This window comes from Tachysurus fulvidraco, chromosome 1 (genome assembly GCF_022655615.1).
Source record: "Tachysurus fulvidraco isolate hzauxx_2018 chromosome 1, HZAU_PFXX_2.0, whole genome shotgun sequence".
Lineage (NCBI taxonomy): Eukaryota > Metazoa > Chordata > Actinopteri > Siluriformes > Bagridae > Tachysurus > Tachysurus fulvidraco.
The window spans coordinates 35,935,998-35,950,221 of NC_062518.1; the positions used below are offsets into that span (position 1 = coordinate 35,935,998).

At 38.7% G+C, this 14,224-nt stretch overlaps 1 protein-coding gene across 2 annotated transcripts in view; it reads right to left on the reverse strand.

Moving 5' to 3' along the window:
* The window catches only part of col4a5 (collagen, type IV, alpha 5 (Alport syndrome)), a 43,826-nt gene that overhangs the window by 21,639 nt on the left and 7,963 nt on the right, over positions 1-14,224 (reverse strand). For both annotated transcript variants that reach the window (XM_027164989.2, XM_027164988.2), the window contains exon 2: positions 1,776-1,835. In XM_027164989.2, coding sequence (XP_027020790.2) covers positions 1,776-1,835 — 60 coding nt within the window. The remainder of the gene's footprint in view (positions 1-1,775; positions 1,836-14,224) is intronic.

The window sequence follows — 14,224 nt, forward strand, 5'->3', positions numbered from 1 at the left end:
ACACACACACACACACACACACACACACACACACACACACACACACACACACACACACACACACACACACAGGAAAGCAATATAGTGTCAGCTCAAATGAAAGATTATTATGTTAAAGATCATGATAACAGATGTCTGTGTTGCCCAGGCTTGTTGTCCGTATAACTATACTGTATAACTTTATAAAATACATAAGAATCTATTATTCTGTACCAGTGACCTAGCAACCCATTTATCACAAAACAACAAAGACTGAAAAGTACTGTCAAGATCAAAAAGGACATAAATATCTATGAGGAAAGGCCTTGTTTTTCTACTTTATTATTATAAGGGAGTGAAAAAACATGGGGAAAGTCCAGGTATGAAAGCAGTCATGCTGAGACATTAGAAAAGCCACACACAGTAAACCTCACACTATAGCGGCACTAAAAAACACCTTGAAAAGCAAACATTGTCTTGGAAGCATGTCAAAGATGAACTAAAGCGCTCCACTCTATGTAGCTGTAGGGTACAGGAAACGGATATGAGCTTAGCACCGTCAGGGCGCATGAAAAGAGCCATAATGACAATAATTACACACAGGTGACTGCCACAGCCTGCTTATGCAAAACAAAATGGCATGACTGGAACATGTTAAACAGTATAAAATGGCAGGCACTTGATAGTGTCATACATCAATGAATCATTCGGAAAATAATAAAATACAATCATTTAATTAATCTGTTAAAAGTGCAAATTGTTGGATCAAGCTAATAATGCAACAAATAAATACAAGAGGTGAGTGGACAGGATATCCGTGAGAAACATTTGGAAAAAAGATTATTTTCTCATTATAAATGTTTACATATGAAAGCATTTATTGTAATGACATTACATTACATTACATTTGGAACAAATGTCATGCAAAAGCTGTGGTTTTATGTGCATTTCTGCTGTTTTTCTGTTTTTGTTTTTAATATCAGCATTATTAGAGTATTAGTATCTGTATAAGAAAGTTAAAAAGTGCTTTTATGTCATCTCTAATAAATTTCTCAAAAAATCATATTATTTAAAAAAAAGTCAATACAACAGTGAGAATGACTGACTTAGAAAATGAAAGAACTTTAAAGTAAGTATTAATAAAAAGTTTTCTTGTACTGAAAATGAATTCTAATTCCATTTTTATTGCTTTGCATGTGTTCATTTTTATTTTTATCAATGATTTATTCCTAATGTCAGAAAATGGATTTCTGTCAGTCATTGCACAAAAACATGTAGATTATTACAAGAAGTTACACAACCCCCCCCCCCCCCCCCCCCCCATAACATCTGGTACAGTTGTGAAGTAAAAAGTGGTGACTAATTAAACCCTGATGTTAATCAGTTAAAGCATTTCCCCGATGTCTCACTCGTTGAATTCACTTGATAGTTCAGCAGACTCACTTTAAAAAAGAGGCAAAAATATAAAGTCATGTAAATGTTTATTAACAATGACACAGAACAAAGCTTATATAATGTTAAAATGGTATTTTGATGCCGTGGTATTGTGGTCATATCAGCACCACTACACTGCATGACGATTACATCAGTTCCGTCATTACTGTATCCGGCTGTGTCTGTGGTTTAGTCCTACACTTTAATCTGCAGATGATTATTATGGTCATGGTCTGTTTCGGAAATTTGGAAATTCTTTGATGATTATCAAAAACTACAAACTGATTGACAAATTACTTAGACTGTGTTCATTTAATTAAATAAAAACAAACGGAACACTAATTCATCAGGAAAACACTCACCCTCGCTCCTTTCACTCCAGTGCAGTCACACTTTGATCCAGTCCCACAACCATGACATACCTGAGAGAGAGAGAGAGAGAGAGAGAGAGAGAGAGAGAGAGAGAGTGAGAGAGTGTGAGAAAGAGAGAGTGAAAGAGAGAGTGAGAGAGAGAGAGTGTGTGTGTGTGAGAGAGAGAGAGACAGTGAGGGAGAGAGAGAGAGAGAGTGTGTGTGTGTGTGTGAGAGAGAGAGAGAGAGAGAGTGAGAGAGAGAGTGACAGAGTGTGAGAGAGAGAGGGTGAGAGAGAGTGAGAGAAAGAGTGAGAGAGAGAGAGAGAGAGAGAGAGAGAGAGAGAGAGAGAGAGAGAGAGAGAGAGATTAAGTTTATATGCATTTTAAGAAACACTGTCCTACCACAGATGATCTAATCCATCTATATAAATAAGGAAAATAGGAACAGGATATTTATTTACACTGGTGTAATTAGAGAACTTTATTCTTTTAACTTTCCATATCCACTGTTAAAATGTAGATCCAGAAAATAAGCAACTCTTTCTAATTTGATCTGCAGTTAGATTTGATCTTGTTCGTTGTTAAAACTACTGGCCTTTACATTAACACCACTAACATTTACCGTTATTTTATGTTCTATTTTACTTAAGGGTGTATAGGCTAGCATTGTTACCCTTATTTTACCTTGCTATTTCATCAAGCCTTTTTTTTTTTTATTATTATTTTATATTCATTTGATTAAATGTCTTACTACTGTGTAATTACAGTGAAGTATGTTGTGATGCCTTGGTAGTGCTGGTTCCTATATGTAGACCTCATTGCAAAAATAGTATAATATACGCTTCTGTGGTGATATTCTTTAACTTGAGTCTATCTCACATGAAGTCAAGTCAAGATCTTTATTGTCATTGCAACTACATACATTGTGCAGTGAGATGAAAAAAGTTTAGTTTAGACACCTGAATGACGAATGCAGAGTTGACAAGAACATAAATGTAGTGCAATTGGAATAAGAAGCATGTATGTGGGTGGCAGTAGAGCATAAACACTGCAAACACAAAGAATATTTAACATGACAGTAAATAACTACGTAGTTATGAAGTTAAAGCTGTGACTTGAATAAAAAAGGTTTTGCAGACAGAGTGTCAGAGTGATGTAGTTAAATAAAGATTCCTACCAAAAGATGGCAGTATTTGGATAGAAGTATGAGTACATAAGCATAAAGAATACAACAGACACACACACCCTAAGCTGTTAGACAGATGATCAGACAGACCACTCAGTTAGTCAAAACAGTGACGACATCTCACTACTGGTTCAAGACTGTGCATGCTAAATAATGTATACTTTAAAAAAAACATCCGCCCGCTTTATTCTCCCAAGGCACTGTCTGGATTGTATGTGTGTGTTGGTGTGTTTTTGTTTTTCTGCAGTGAAAGGTCTGGAACAGAGAGTTCATGTACTGTAGGAGTTGGACAGTTCAGACAACACATGACCAGCTCTAAAGTCAAAAACAGACATCAGGATGGTGCTGGAATTTCAGTTTCAATTTTTATGTTTATGTTGTTCAAGATGTTCAAATGAAAGCATTGAAATCATCCAATTCCAATAACAAACTAACACCAGCACTTAATGTCTGCCGTTTCTACTGTATGACGCTATGTTTGTAAGAGCAAAGGAAAACATTATTTACATTGAAATCTTCTTTATTTTTATTTCACTAATGGACCTCTCTTGTAACTTTGAACTATGAGGAAAATTTAAAAAATCGGTCCGCATTAAAAAAATTAAAAAGTTGAAAAGTCCAAACACAGAATACTGATCCAGCTAGTACTATTTCAGTAGGGTCGAGCGATAAAGAAAAGGGGGACAAATCTTAAAGTCCATAAATGTGCAGAAGTTTTCTATTACGCATCATTGTGTGCATTAAGCTAAGGGGTTGAAGTTAGGGTTAGGATTATGCTCTGTTCACACATACAGTGATTAAATCTCTGCAAGTTTACAGTCACTGTACTAAAAAGTTCTAGTAATTAGTAGTCATAATATTGCCATTGTGATTAATGTTTATCCGTGGGTGGAGCAACTGGCATTCCACTTGACAACAAATCAGTTTCCTTGCTGGTAAAATGAAACATTCTGGAGATACATTGTGTGTAAAATTCAGAAGTGATTATCTGCATTATTAAGAACTGCACTCTTATCTGCACTCTACTGTCTTTATGCTAACTTTAAGTCACTGCACCGAGTCGCTCCATATTTACATAAAGTTAAACTTTTCTCATCTCACATCTAGTTGTCACTGTTTTCTGCCACTCGTGTCACTTGAAGTCACACAGCTCACATCAGCAATTCGATGTACTGTGCGTGTGAACTGTTGGAAGAGTTGGATCAGAAGCACACACACAAACAGAGAAACCCCCTGTGTCAGGTCCTGTTGTAATTATACATCTAGGGGGTGGAGGATGAAGAGATGATCAGCTTTGACAGCTCTTGTGTTCTACAAATCACTCTTCTGTCTACATGCCTGCAGACATTATTGTTCTCATTCTCGTGCAAAGAAAAACACTTAGTCCTTCTATTTGTCTAAATGCTGCTCTGTATTTCTGCCAATTTTAAAATCCTCGGTGTCTCCATAAGATCACACTGAACACACAAAGATAAATGCAACACACACTCAGTGTTAAGAATAAATAGAGAGCCACCTAGTGGTTCATCAGAATGTTGCAGATGATGGGTCACACAAAGTGTGTGTGTGTGTGTGTGTGTGTGTGTGTGTGTGTGTGTGTGTGTGTGTGTGTGTGTGTGTGTGTGTGTGTGTGTGTGTGTGTGTGTGTGTGTGTTCTTAGACCCACATTAGCTGTGGTCTGCTGCTGATGGCTTCTGTCTGCTCCCAGCATTCTTTGGCTCTCAGATTATGCTGCATCAGTGGGCCGCTAATCCAGTGATCCACAAATACACATACAACCTCACACACATACAGTCTCAGTGTGTAATGGCCAGAGGCCTAGAGAAAACAGGCAGCCAACAAGTGCAGCAGACAGTGGAGCAGGTGACAAGAACAATAGCCAGGCAGACATCCAGTTTAGCATGGAGAGGATATTCTCTGATAACATTCTGATAACCACTGCACAATGCATTTTAAACACACATATGGACGCACACACGCACGAGCACACACACACACACACACACACACACACACACACACACACACACACACACACACACACACACACACACAAACACACACACTGTGTAAGTAAATAATCATCCTACATCTACATACCAAATAACCTTCATATAACCTTGCCCTTGTGTTAAGAGGGTGACTTGTACTGCTACTTTGCTGTATGTGTGTGTGTGTGTGTGTGTGTGTGTGTGTGTGTGTGTGTGTGTGTGTGTGTGTGTGTGTGTGTGTGTGTGTGTAATAGTGTGTGTAAACGATTGAAGGCAAGATTGAAATTCCTCAGGCCTGATGATCCACCTTCATACAGTGGAGTTCCATCTTTGCGATACTCTTTAATGACTCCTAGAGTGATGCAAAGAGAGAATGAAGTTCAAAGTATAAAATAAGTCCTAGTTAATAAGTAGGTGAGACAATCACTACTTTCCCACCAATGCTAGGGCATAAACCAACAAATCTGTAGACTGGCTTCAGAATCACTTCTGTTGTGGCACCAAAAAGGAGTCGGTTATGTCAGAGGCTTGGGGTAAATGGAGTCATATTCTGCCAAATCAAGCAACTGAAATTAATTATGACTGCGTTTAAAATGTAAATAGTGAGGAAAGATTCTCTGGGTAGATCAAGATGGCGTTTACTCTTTTTGCTGTCAGTCAAGTGGATATTACCTGTGTCGATGTATATATATATATATTATATTCATGCACTTACCTAATCAGCCAATCACGCAGCAGCGATGCAATGCAAATAATCATGCGAATACAAGTCAAAAGCTTTAGTAAATGTTCACAATAAACATAAGAATGAAAACGTGTGGTCTCTATGACTTTGATTGCAGAATGTATATTGATAGCAGAAGTGATGGTTTGAGTATTCTCCTATGACTTTCACACACAACAGTTCCCAACTGTCCAGTTTGGGTGAGTCTGTGCCCATGAAAGATAAAAGTTGAAAGGTTAAATAGTGATTATTAAGGTTACTATAGACTTCCTGTCAGCTCAGACCAGTCTGAACATTCTCATTTTATCTCTCTCTTCGTCAAGGTGTTTCAGCCTGCAGACCTTCCTCTATAGGTTTCAGGATCAAAACACTCACACTGCTTACTTTCTTCTCCAGGACTAACAGCTCAGACAGTGTTTTCCTACCCCAAGCTTTGTTTTTGTACACTGCTGCCTCAGCGCTTTCATCGCTACATGACGTTTTATGGTTTCAGGCCTGTAAAAATTCAGAAGAAATACAACATCCTAAATGTTTTCCCTTTGCTATACTGTTGAGAAGTGATGACCCTGAAAATGCCATCTCCACTTGAATAAAATATTCTGTCTCCCAGAATGCCCTTTCATTTCTGTTCCTGGAAAGTCAAGCCACTGGAGAAACAATGTGCAACAAAGACCACTTATCTCGGTCACCCCTTACTTTTGTTTTCTACAATTCTTATGTTTCCAGAACAGTCTGAGCAGTTGAGCTGTCTTGCATAAATATCTGTGAAGTGGAGGGCACATGCAAAAACATCAGCATAGCAAGACAGAGCAAATCACGGAAGGATAAATGAAACTAATTCCAAAAGACAAACAAAACCAATATACACTTAAGCAATGTATACAGACTTCATGCTGATGATGCCGGAATCCTGTAAATATGAGGCTTGTACTAGTGTATGTACTTGTTTGCAGGCGAAACCAATCCAGACATCTGTGTTTCTTTAAAAACACATCACAGGGAGAATCTAGACTCTCTCACCACCGCTTGTTAGTGACTTGCCATCTGCATGTGTGTTTGTACTCAAGGTATGAGAGGACTGAGTGGACATTTATCTGCAGCTGGCTCTCATTCCAGTCCAGTTCTCAAGCCTTGTTGACCAAAAGAGAAGCTCTACTGTCAAGGTCAGTGACACTCCTCTTGATCTCAGAGTCGCTATCACATTCCCATATATGTTCATTTTTGTTTTTCCCTCTATTCTAACTCACTCTCCCATCAGACTCTGTCTCTGTCTCCCACAGGTGTTGTTTAATGAGAAATCAGGTGATGAGACGGAGTGAGTGTGAGAAAGAAACAGAGGATCAGAGAGTGAAAGAGACAGAGAAAGAAGAGAGGGAGAGAGAGAGAGGGAGGTAGTGTAGTTATGTACTATCCCTCACTCCTGCAATCCTAATGTTTCTTGGTGTACTTTACATCTTCATCTGCACAACAGAACAATTAAAATGGTCAAAACTTGTACATGGCTTGTGATCACTGAACCAAATTGAATGTTTTTTAATGTCCTTTATGATTTATCCAAAATTGTGAAATCTTGAAGAGAAAAATGAAATAAGATGTGTTATAAAGCTCAATCTGGCACACCCCAGTACTGATATAATGATTATCAAACAGTACATTGTGCATCTCTAGTATAACGCACACAGGAGCATTTTATACAGTTTGCATTAGTGTAGAAGCCTTCAGTGTGATCTGTAGAGTAAAAGAAGCTGCTATGTGCTCTGTACTCCATGGAGAGGTTGTCTCTATTAAATCATTTCCTCTAAACACACGCATGTGGAATCGCTCAGTACACACACACAAATATAATAAAATGTACAAACCAGAAAACTACACCAGGAGTGCAGTAATTGTATACTATTAGAGAAACGATCTAGATTATCATTAGACTTTAAATAAAGTATAACCTTTGAAAAACCATAAAAAAATGACGTATTAGGTTTGGATCTATGTATGTGCTATGTGTCTGATCTGTAAATGAATCTTATAAATGCTTTGAGATGAGAACTTTCTATGAGTTCATGTCATTTTAATGATGGGAATCCATGTCAGTCGGTAACCCTCTCAACAAGCAAAACACAGAGAGATAAAGTAAAGTGAAATATGCACACTGGTGCCATGCCAGGAAAGTGAAACTACCTCGATGCTTCGCAAATAATACTGTCATTTATAGGCAAAAGCCATAACGGCTCTGTGTAACAAATAAGACATGGGAATCCTTTTTACTAACAAATAACAGTTTTAAATATGAATATGAATCTGTATATTAACTGACATGGAAAAAAAAAATCAGGAAAGCACACAATGATCCAAATTACATCAGAGCAGGAAAAGCAGTTGAGAAGAAAGCAAAAAAGCAGGAGGTCCACTGTTTACACATTAATGGAATAAACATTTTCGTCTCATTTGTGTGGAGAGGGGGATCATCATGACACACAAATACACACACGCACAAACACACACACACACACACACACACACACACACACACACACACGCACACAAAAAAATCATACACTAGGTTTTACAAAGAAAGGGAAGCCTCCTGATCATATTGCTCTGATAGCAAAAGCAGATGAGAGAAATAAAAAACTGACTCCAGGGTAATGGACTGAAAGAAGAGGAGGAAGTGTGGAAGGTGAACAAACAAGAAATTATAAGAGTAGTGTACAGTAGTAAAACATGAAATGGTCACAGAGACACTAACTGACCGAACACACTCTAATGTGTAATTGAACGATGCAAACTGAAATTTTACTCCTTTATGTTTATTCTCATCATGACTGTGTTTGGACAGAACATCCACAATGAGCATATCTCAGACACATCAGTGTAGTATAATTCAGACCTGGACACCAATCCCACCTTAAGAACAGAGACACCTTTGGAACTCAAAAACGACAGGTAAGATTCCTGATGAAACAGCTTAATAAAAGTGAATAACAACAAAAAGAAATGCTCTTGAGTTGTTAGAAAAATCAACTTAGTTTGTTTCAACTATTTACCCATGCACAATTCCCAGTTTCCAGTAGCGTTACCTGACTATATCTAGGTGTACTGCCAGTTACAAACTGTGGTATAAGTGAGGAGAGGTTTGCTCAAGTGAGGAAAGGTCAGCTCAGGGCAGCAACGCTGTACTTGTCCTGAAAGAAATGTATGTGAACCACATGAACCACTTTACCCATTGATCCATGCAATTAATTTTCTAATTGCTAGCTAATAATTTTTCCTCATATTTCATTCACCTTTTAAACACCTCATAAATACATTTACAGCTCATTTTATACAACTGAGCAATTGAGGGTTTGGAGCCTTGCTCAGGGGCCCAGCAGTGGCAGCCAGGTGGACATGAGAATCAAACTTATAACCTTCCGATTGGTAGCCCAGCACCTTAACCACTAGGCTACCACATCCCCAATAAACATACAATGAGGTCAAGTCAGTGAACTTGTTAAAGTGTTTACAGAATTTCACTGAGAAGAGATTTATTAAGTGGTGATTTTTTTTTTTACCATGTTGGGAATTGTTGCTTCTCTAAAACGTGATTTGCTTGTAAATAGAATGCAGACAAATGCACTGTGAGATTACAACATGTGCAAGCAACAAACAAGTTTACAATTAAAATCTTCAGGAAGAAGCTTCCCATGTCTGAGGTCAGAAGGAAACATCTGGATTGGAATAATATTTAGAGAGGATATTAAACATGTACAGTGGAGATTAACACACTTAAAAAAAAACATTTATCCAAAGCAATGTACATTTGTATACAACTGACAGGTTAAGGGTCTTGCTCTGGGGCCCAAAAGTAGCAGCTTGTTGGACCTGGGATTCAGCAATGTATCTCATCCTGAAGAAGCAACCTATTCTACATATTTGTAGACACATCTGCTGCGTGAACATCAGAAATGACAAATATACATAACTACAATAACTCCACATAACCACTTGAGGGCAGTGCACCTAGTCTCTCGTGGTATATGTTCTGGAAACTTCTTGTTGCACAAGGTATTGCTGAATGAAAGCTGACTTCGGATCAGTCTATACAGGGTACGACTGTGTTGTGTGCTACAGATCGGATTCTGTCTCCTGTGCATGTTGAAACCTGTAGGCCGATCCTGTACTCACTGCACTTAAAAAGAAGCCTCGCATAGCAAAGCTCGCATTAAACAAAGTCGCTCAGAGGCTGCTTACAAAAACCTAGTGATTTCTTGAAGGTTCTCATTTGTGCTATTTAATTAAGTGTTTGTCTTAAACATACAATAACATCTGTTGCTTAAAGATGAAACAATTTCTTTTCCTCTGGATTTTTATGGGAAATTTGTGGGAAATTTAATAATGTAGGAAAATTAATTTGCTCTTCCAGAACTAAAGGAGGCTCTGCACTGGAATACCTCACATGCCAAAGTACTGTGAAAAAAAGGCTTGACGTAAAGGACACTCAGCTGGGCAATGAAGCTGCAAAGGGGCATGAAAGACTCCGAAAGCTACGTCCGAGTGACTAACAAATGATGCAAGGTGTTTGGATTATCCTTCTGGATGTATAGATTTTTATATAAGATTACATTCTGCCAAACTATAGATTCAGCAAACAGGACAACAGGAGAGGAGAGGAGAGGAGAGGAGAGGAGAGGAGAGGAGAGGAGAGGAGAGGAGAGGAGAGGAGAGGAGAGGAGAGGAGAGGAGAGGAGAGGAGAGGAGAGGAGAGGAGAAGAGAGGAGAGGAGAGGGGAAGAGAGTAGGGGAGTGGAGAGGAGAGGAGAGGAGAGGAGAGGAGAGGAGAGGAGAGGAGAGGAGAGGAGAGGAGAGGAGAGGGGAAGAGAGTACTGGAGAGGAGAGGATTGCTTAGAGAAGGGATTACGGAGGAGAGGGAGGATTGCTGAGAGATGAGTTTGCTGAGCTGAGGAAAGGGGGATTGCTGAGGAGAGGCAGGGAGACTAGAGTGATCAACATTGCCACCCACTCTGATAACAGTTGCAGATGCTTAAAATAAGAACAGCCAAGAACGTAAGAAAGGAACATGTGGATCATGTGTTTAACCAATATTTTTATTCAAGATGTTATTAAAATCACTTTGCAGTTATTCAGAGTTGGCTTTTAAGTCTGTGGAGTTGAGATGTGAGTTTTATCAAACACTAACAACACTAACAGAGTGAATGATTCAGAAAAAAAACAACACATACCTGAAAGCCAATGCTTCCCAGAATCTCTAATTCAGTGAACCTTGTGTCGGTCCAGATGTTCAAAGCTCACACTACAAATCTGTTTGGAGAAACTACACTATACTCATTTAATATGATTATATTATAAAGAACAGAACCGTGTTGATTATTATAATAGAACATATCATGTAGCTGCGCTATCTACAGATTTATCCAGTTACAACTAAAGCAGCAAACCACACATCACCACTGGAATAAGTAATTACTACTGTACCTGGACTTAATGCGGCCTAGACACCCAGACAACAGAAAACAGATATTATAACGTGTGTGAAACACTGCTTGGCAAGGTGATCTATTGTGATATGTATTACTCTTGTGCATCAGAAATGAGAGAGAGAGAGAGAGAGAGAGAGAGAGAGAGAGAGAGAGAGAGAGAGAGAGAGAGAGAGAGAGAGAGAGAGACATCACATCTTTAAGAGAGATGTCTTGTCTGTTCCTGCAGATCTGCCTGAACAATTTTGTCCCTCCATGTACAGAAACAGACATCTAGATCATGGCCAACACTGCTTCTCTCATTCATATGTACATATGTTCATCTCTCCTGTCCTGTACAATTAATAAGAACCTGGTTCTGGGATGGTGTTTTTTCATTCATTCATGTATTTCAATTCTTTTAATGACAATTACAGAGATCAGTGAGACCAACTATGTAAAACTAAATGCATTTTACATACGCTAACATTCCGCCAACGGTTTTATGGGCTGTGGTCTGGTCTTTAGGCTGAGGTTGGGTCTTAGGGCCGTACGTGAGTAAGTAACTCTGTAAGTAACATACTGTCCTCCTACTGCAAATCTTTATCCACTATAAATCAAAATGAGAAATAAATCATTTAAAAATAAAAATATTCTGAAATATTCTGTCTATATACTTGTAGTTGACAAAGCAACATTTGCTACAAAATACATAATAAATTCTGCCACCTGTAAGACCACTGAGATCATGTAGGCGTTGCTTGATCCTAGACCAGTGACCCACAACGTCCCACTTAAAAACCTGAATCAGCGAAAGAAAACAGCCTCGCTATCACCTCCATCAGGAATGTACCAAGCGTCTCGTCATAACGAGCTGTTCTCACAAGACGTCTGCTCTCTCCAGCCTCTGCTCTGAGACACGGATACAGATGGCATCTGTAAACCACAATGATCTAACCACCCAGGAACACGTTTCTGTTCTGTTGCCAGACCTCATCTTCATCCAGCTCATGGAATAGAATAAATCAAAGAGACCTAATGATGGGAGGTGTAACAGTAAAACACCACAAGATATCTGTCTGTTTCTAAATACTGTTTCAGCTAGTGCTGGGTCAAAAGACAATATTACATCGATACATCATATTGCATTTTTTCTAAAAATGTTTAAAATACATTAAAAGATTTAATTTGGCAAACATTTCACCTATTTTTTTTTACGCATTTTCACAATTTAAAAATTAAAATGGCAACACACCCATATATGGTTTTTGAAAGTCTCAATCCAGATGTTATAATAAGCATCACTCTTTCGGAAAGACAGGCACTGATGTTGGGTGAAGTGGTCTAGGGTCCGGTCACTGTTCCAGTTCATCTCCAAAGTGTTCAGTGTTGGGTTTAGTCATAGTCAGAGCTTTGCTTTGTACACAGGAACATTGTCACGCTGGAACAGGTTTTGGAAACGTTGATGCTACAGCAAGCAAAGAAATTCTATACAACTGTGTTCTTCCAAATTTGTGGCAACAATTTAGGCAAGAACCGTGTATGGGTGTGATGATGTCCACAAACCTTGTGCTATAGAGTATAATCAGAAGATATCATGATTGCAGAAGGAAGTAGTAGTTTACTGGTTAAGTTTTTGGACCTCTAATCAGAAGGTTGTGAGTCTGAATCCAAGGCCCACCAGCTGCCCTCCTGGACCCCTAATCAAGACCATCAATTGCTCAGCTCTATAAATGAGATAAATGTAAGTTGCTCTAGATGAGGGCATCTGCAATATGGCATAAATGTAAATTTGTCAGTAAACCTGGATCAGAGATTCACAGACACATATCTGATTACAATTACTTCATTTTGCCCCTGGGCCTCTGTGCTCTAATGCAGATCTATCAGGATCTCATAGATCAGGTTCAGGATCTCATAGACCTGGTGTTTAGCTACCGCTCAACAGAGCAAATGTATCCCACTCAGCTCTACATCATGAGCAGTATAATGATTAAACATAACATTCTGGAGTGATTCATATGGCTCCATGAATAAGATATTAAGAACCTTACACATTTACAGTATAAACGGCCTAAGCTCTTGTCTGTTTGTACTGTAAGATACAGTGTGCAGCTACAGACCACTCACCTTTAATGAGACCCACTTCACATTGTTGACTCTCTACCTCCCTGACTGATTCAAGACTAGTTTTCTGAACTTTCCTGTCCAGCTTTATGTAAAAAAAAAAAAAAAAAAGCTGCACCTCTGACCTGCTGCTCTGTCTACTGATGTTTCACCTGAACAGACATGTCTAAAGCACTTGGAAAGATTTCAGGCCCACTTCTGAAGCCCAGAGGCAGAAGACATGGATGGCAGAGTTTCTGTAGCTGTGCAGCTGTGCTTGTGAAACTATTGTGAAAAGCTCTTTAAATGCTTAGGCCAAAGAGACAAGATTTCCATCTTAGAACTTCCAAAAGACTGGAGAAAATAGCAGTAAATAACAATAGATGGATGTTATGCAGTTTTTAAATCGTGGCTTTGATTTAATTTAGCCTTGAAGTATAGACTAGATCTGTGTCCCAAATGTACTACACACTCTGTACTTACACTATACTCTATATCCTACTCTGCATGAACTTTAGAAAGGTAGCATTGTCTCAACGGAACACTAACAGACTTTAACTAAGCTGTTTCCCAGTCAATGACGTCAAAAACATGTAATGTGACGCTGGTAGCTTTTGCAGAATACAGTCATCACACAAATCAAATAAATCACACAATGTGGGCTAATTTAAAAGGTTTTTGTCTTGTCCACTGGAGTACCGTCGGCCATCTTGAAATTTTGAGTGTGAACATACTTCCGGTGCCGTTGTGTTCACAAAGTGTCCAACATTCCAGACTTTGTGTGTTCGGTTAAATAAGTGCATGAATAAGTGCCTGGAGTGTGCTTCTTCTCGTCAGAATTTTGAGTGTGAACATGCTGCTCACACTATTTCTACTGCAAAATGACGTACAATAGAGCTTAAGTTTTGAGGTTTGAGACGCACCATAGGTTATGTAGTTCGCCAAGACTTATGTAGTTTGCCATGTGTTATAACCACCCGTTCCCCTTTATCTGTGGTTAAGA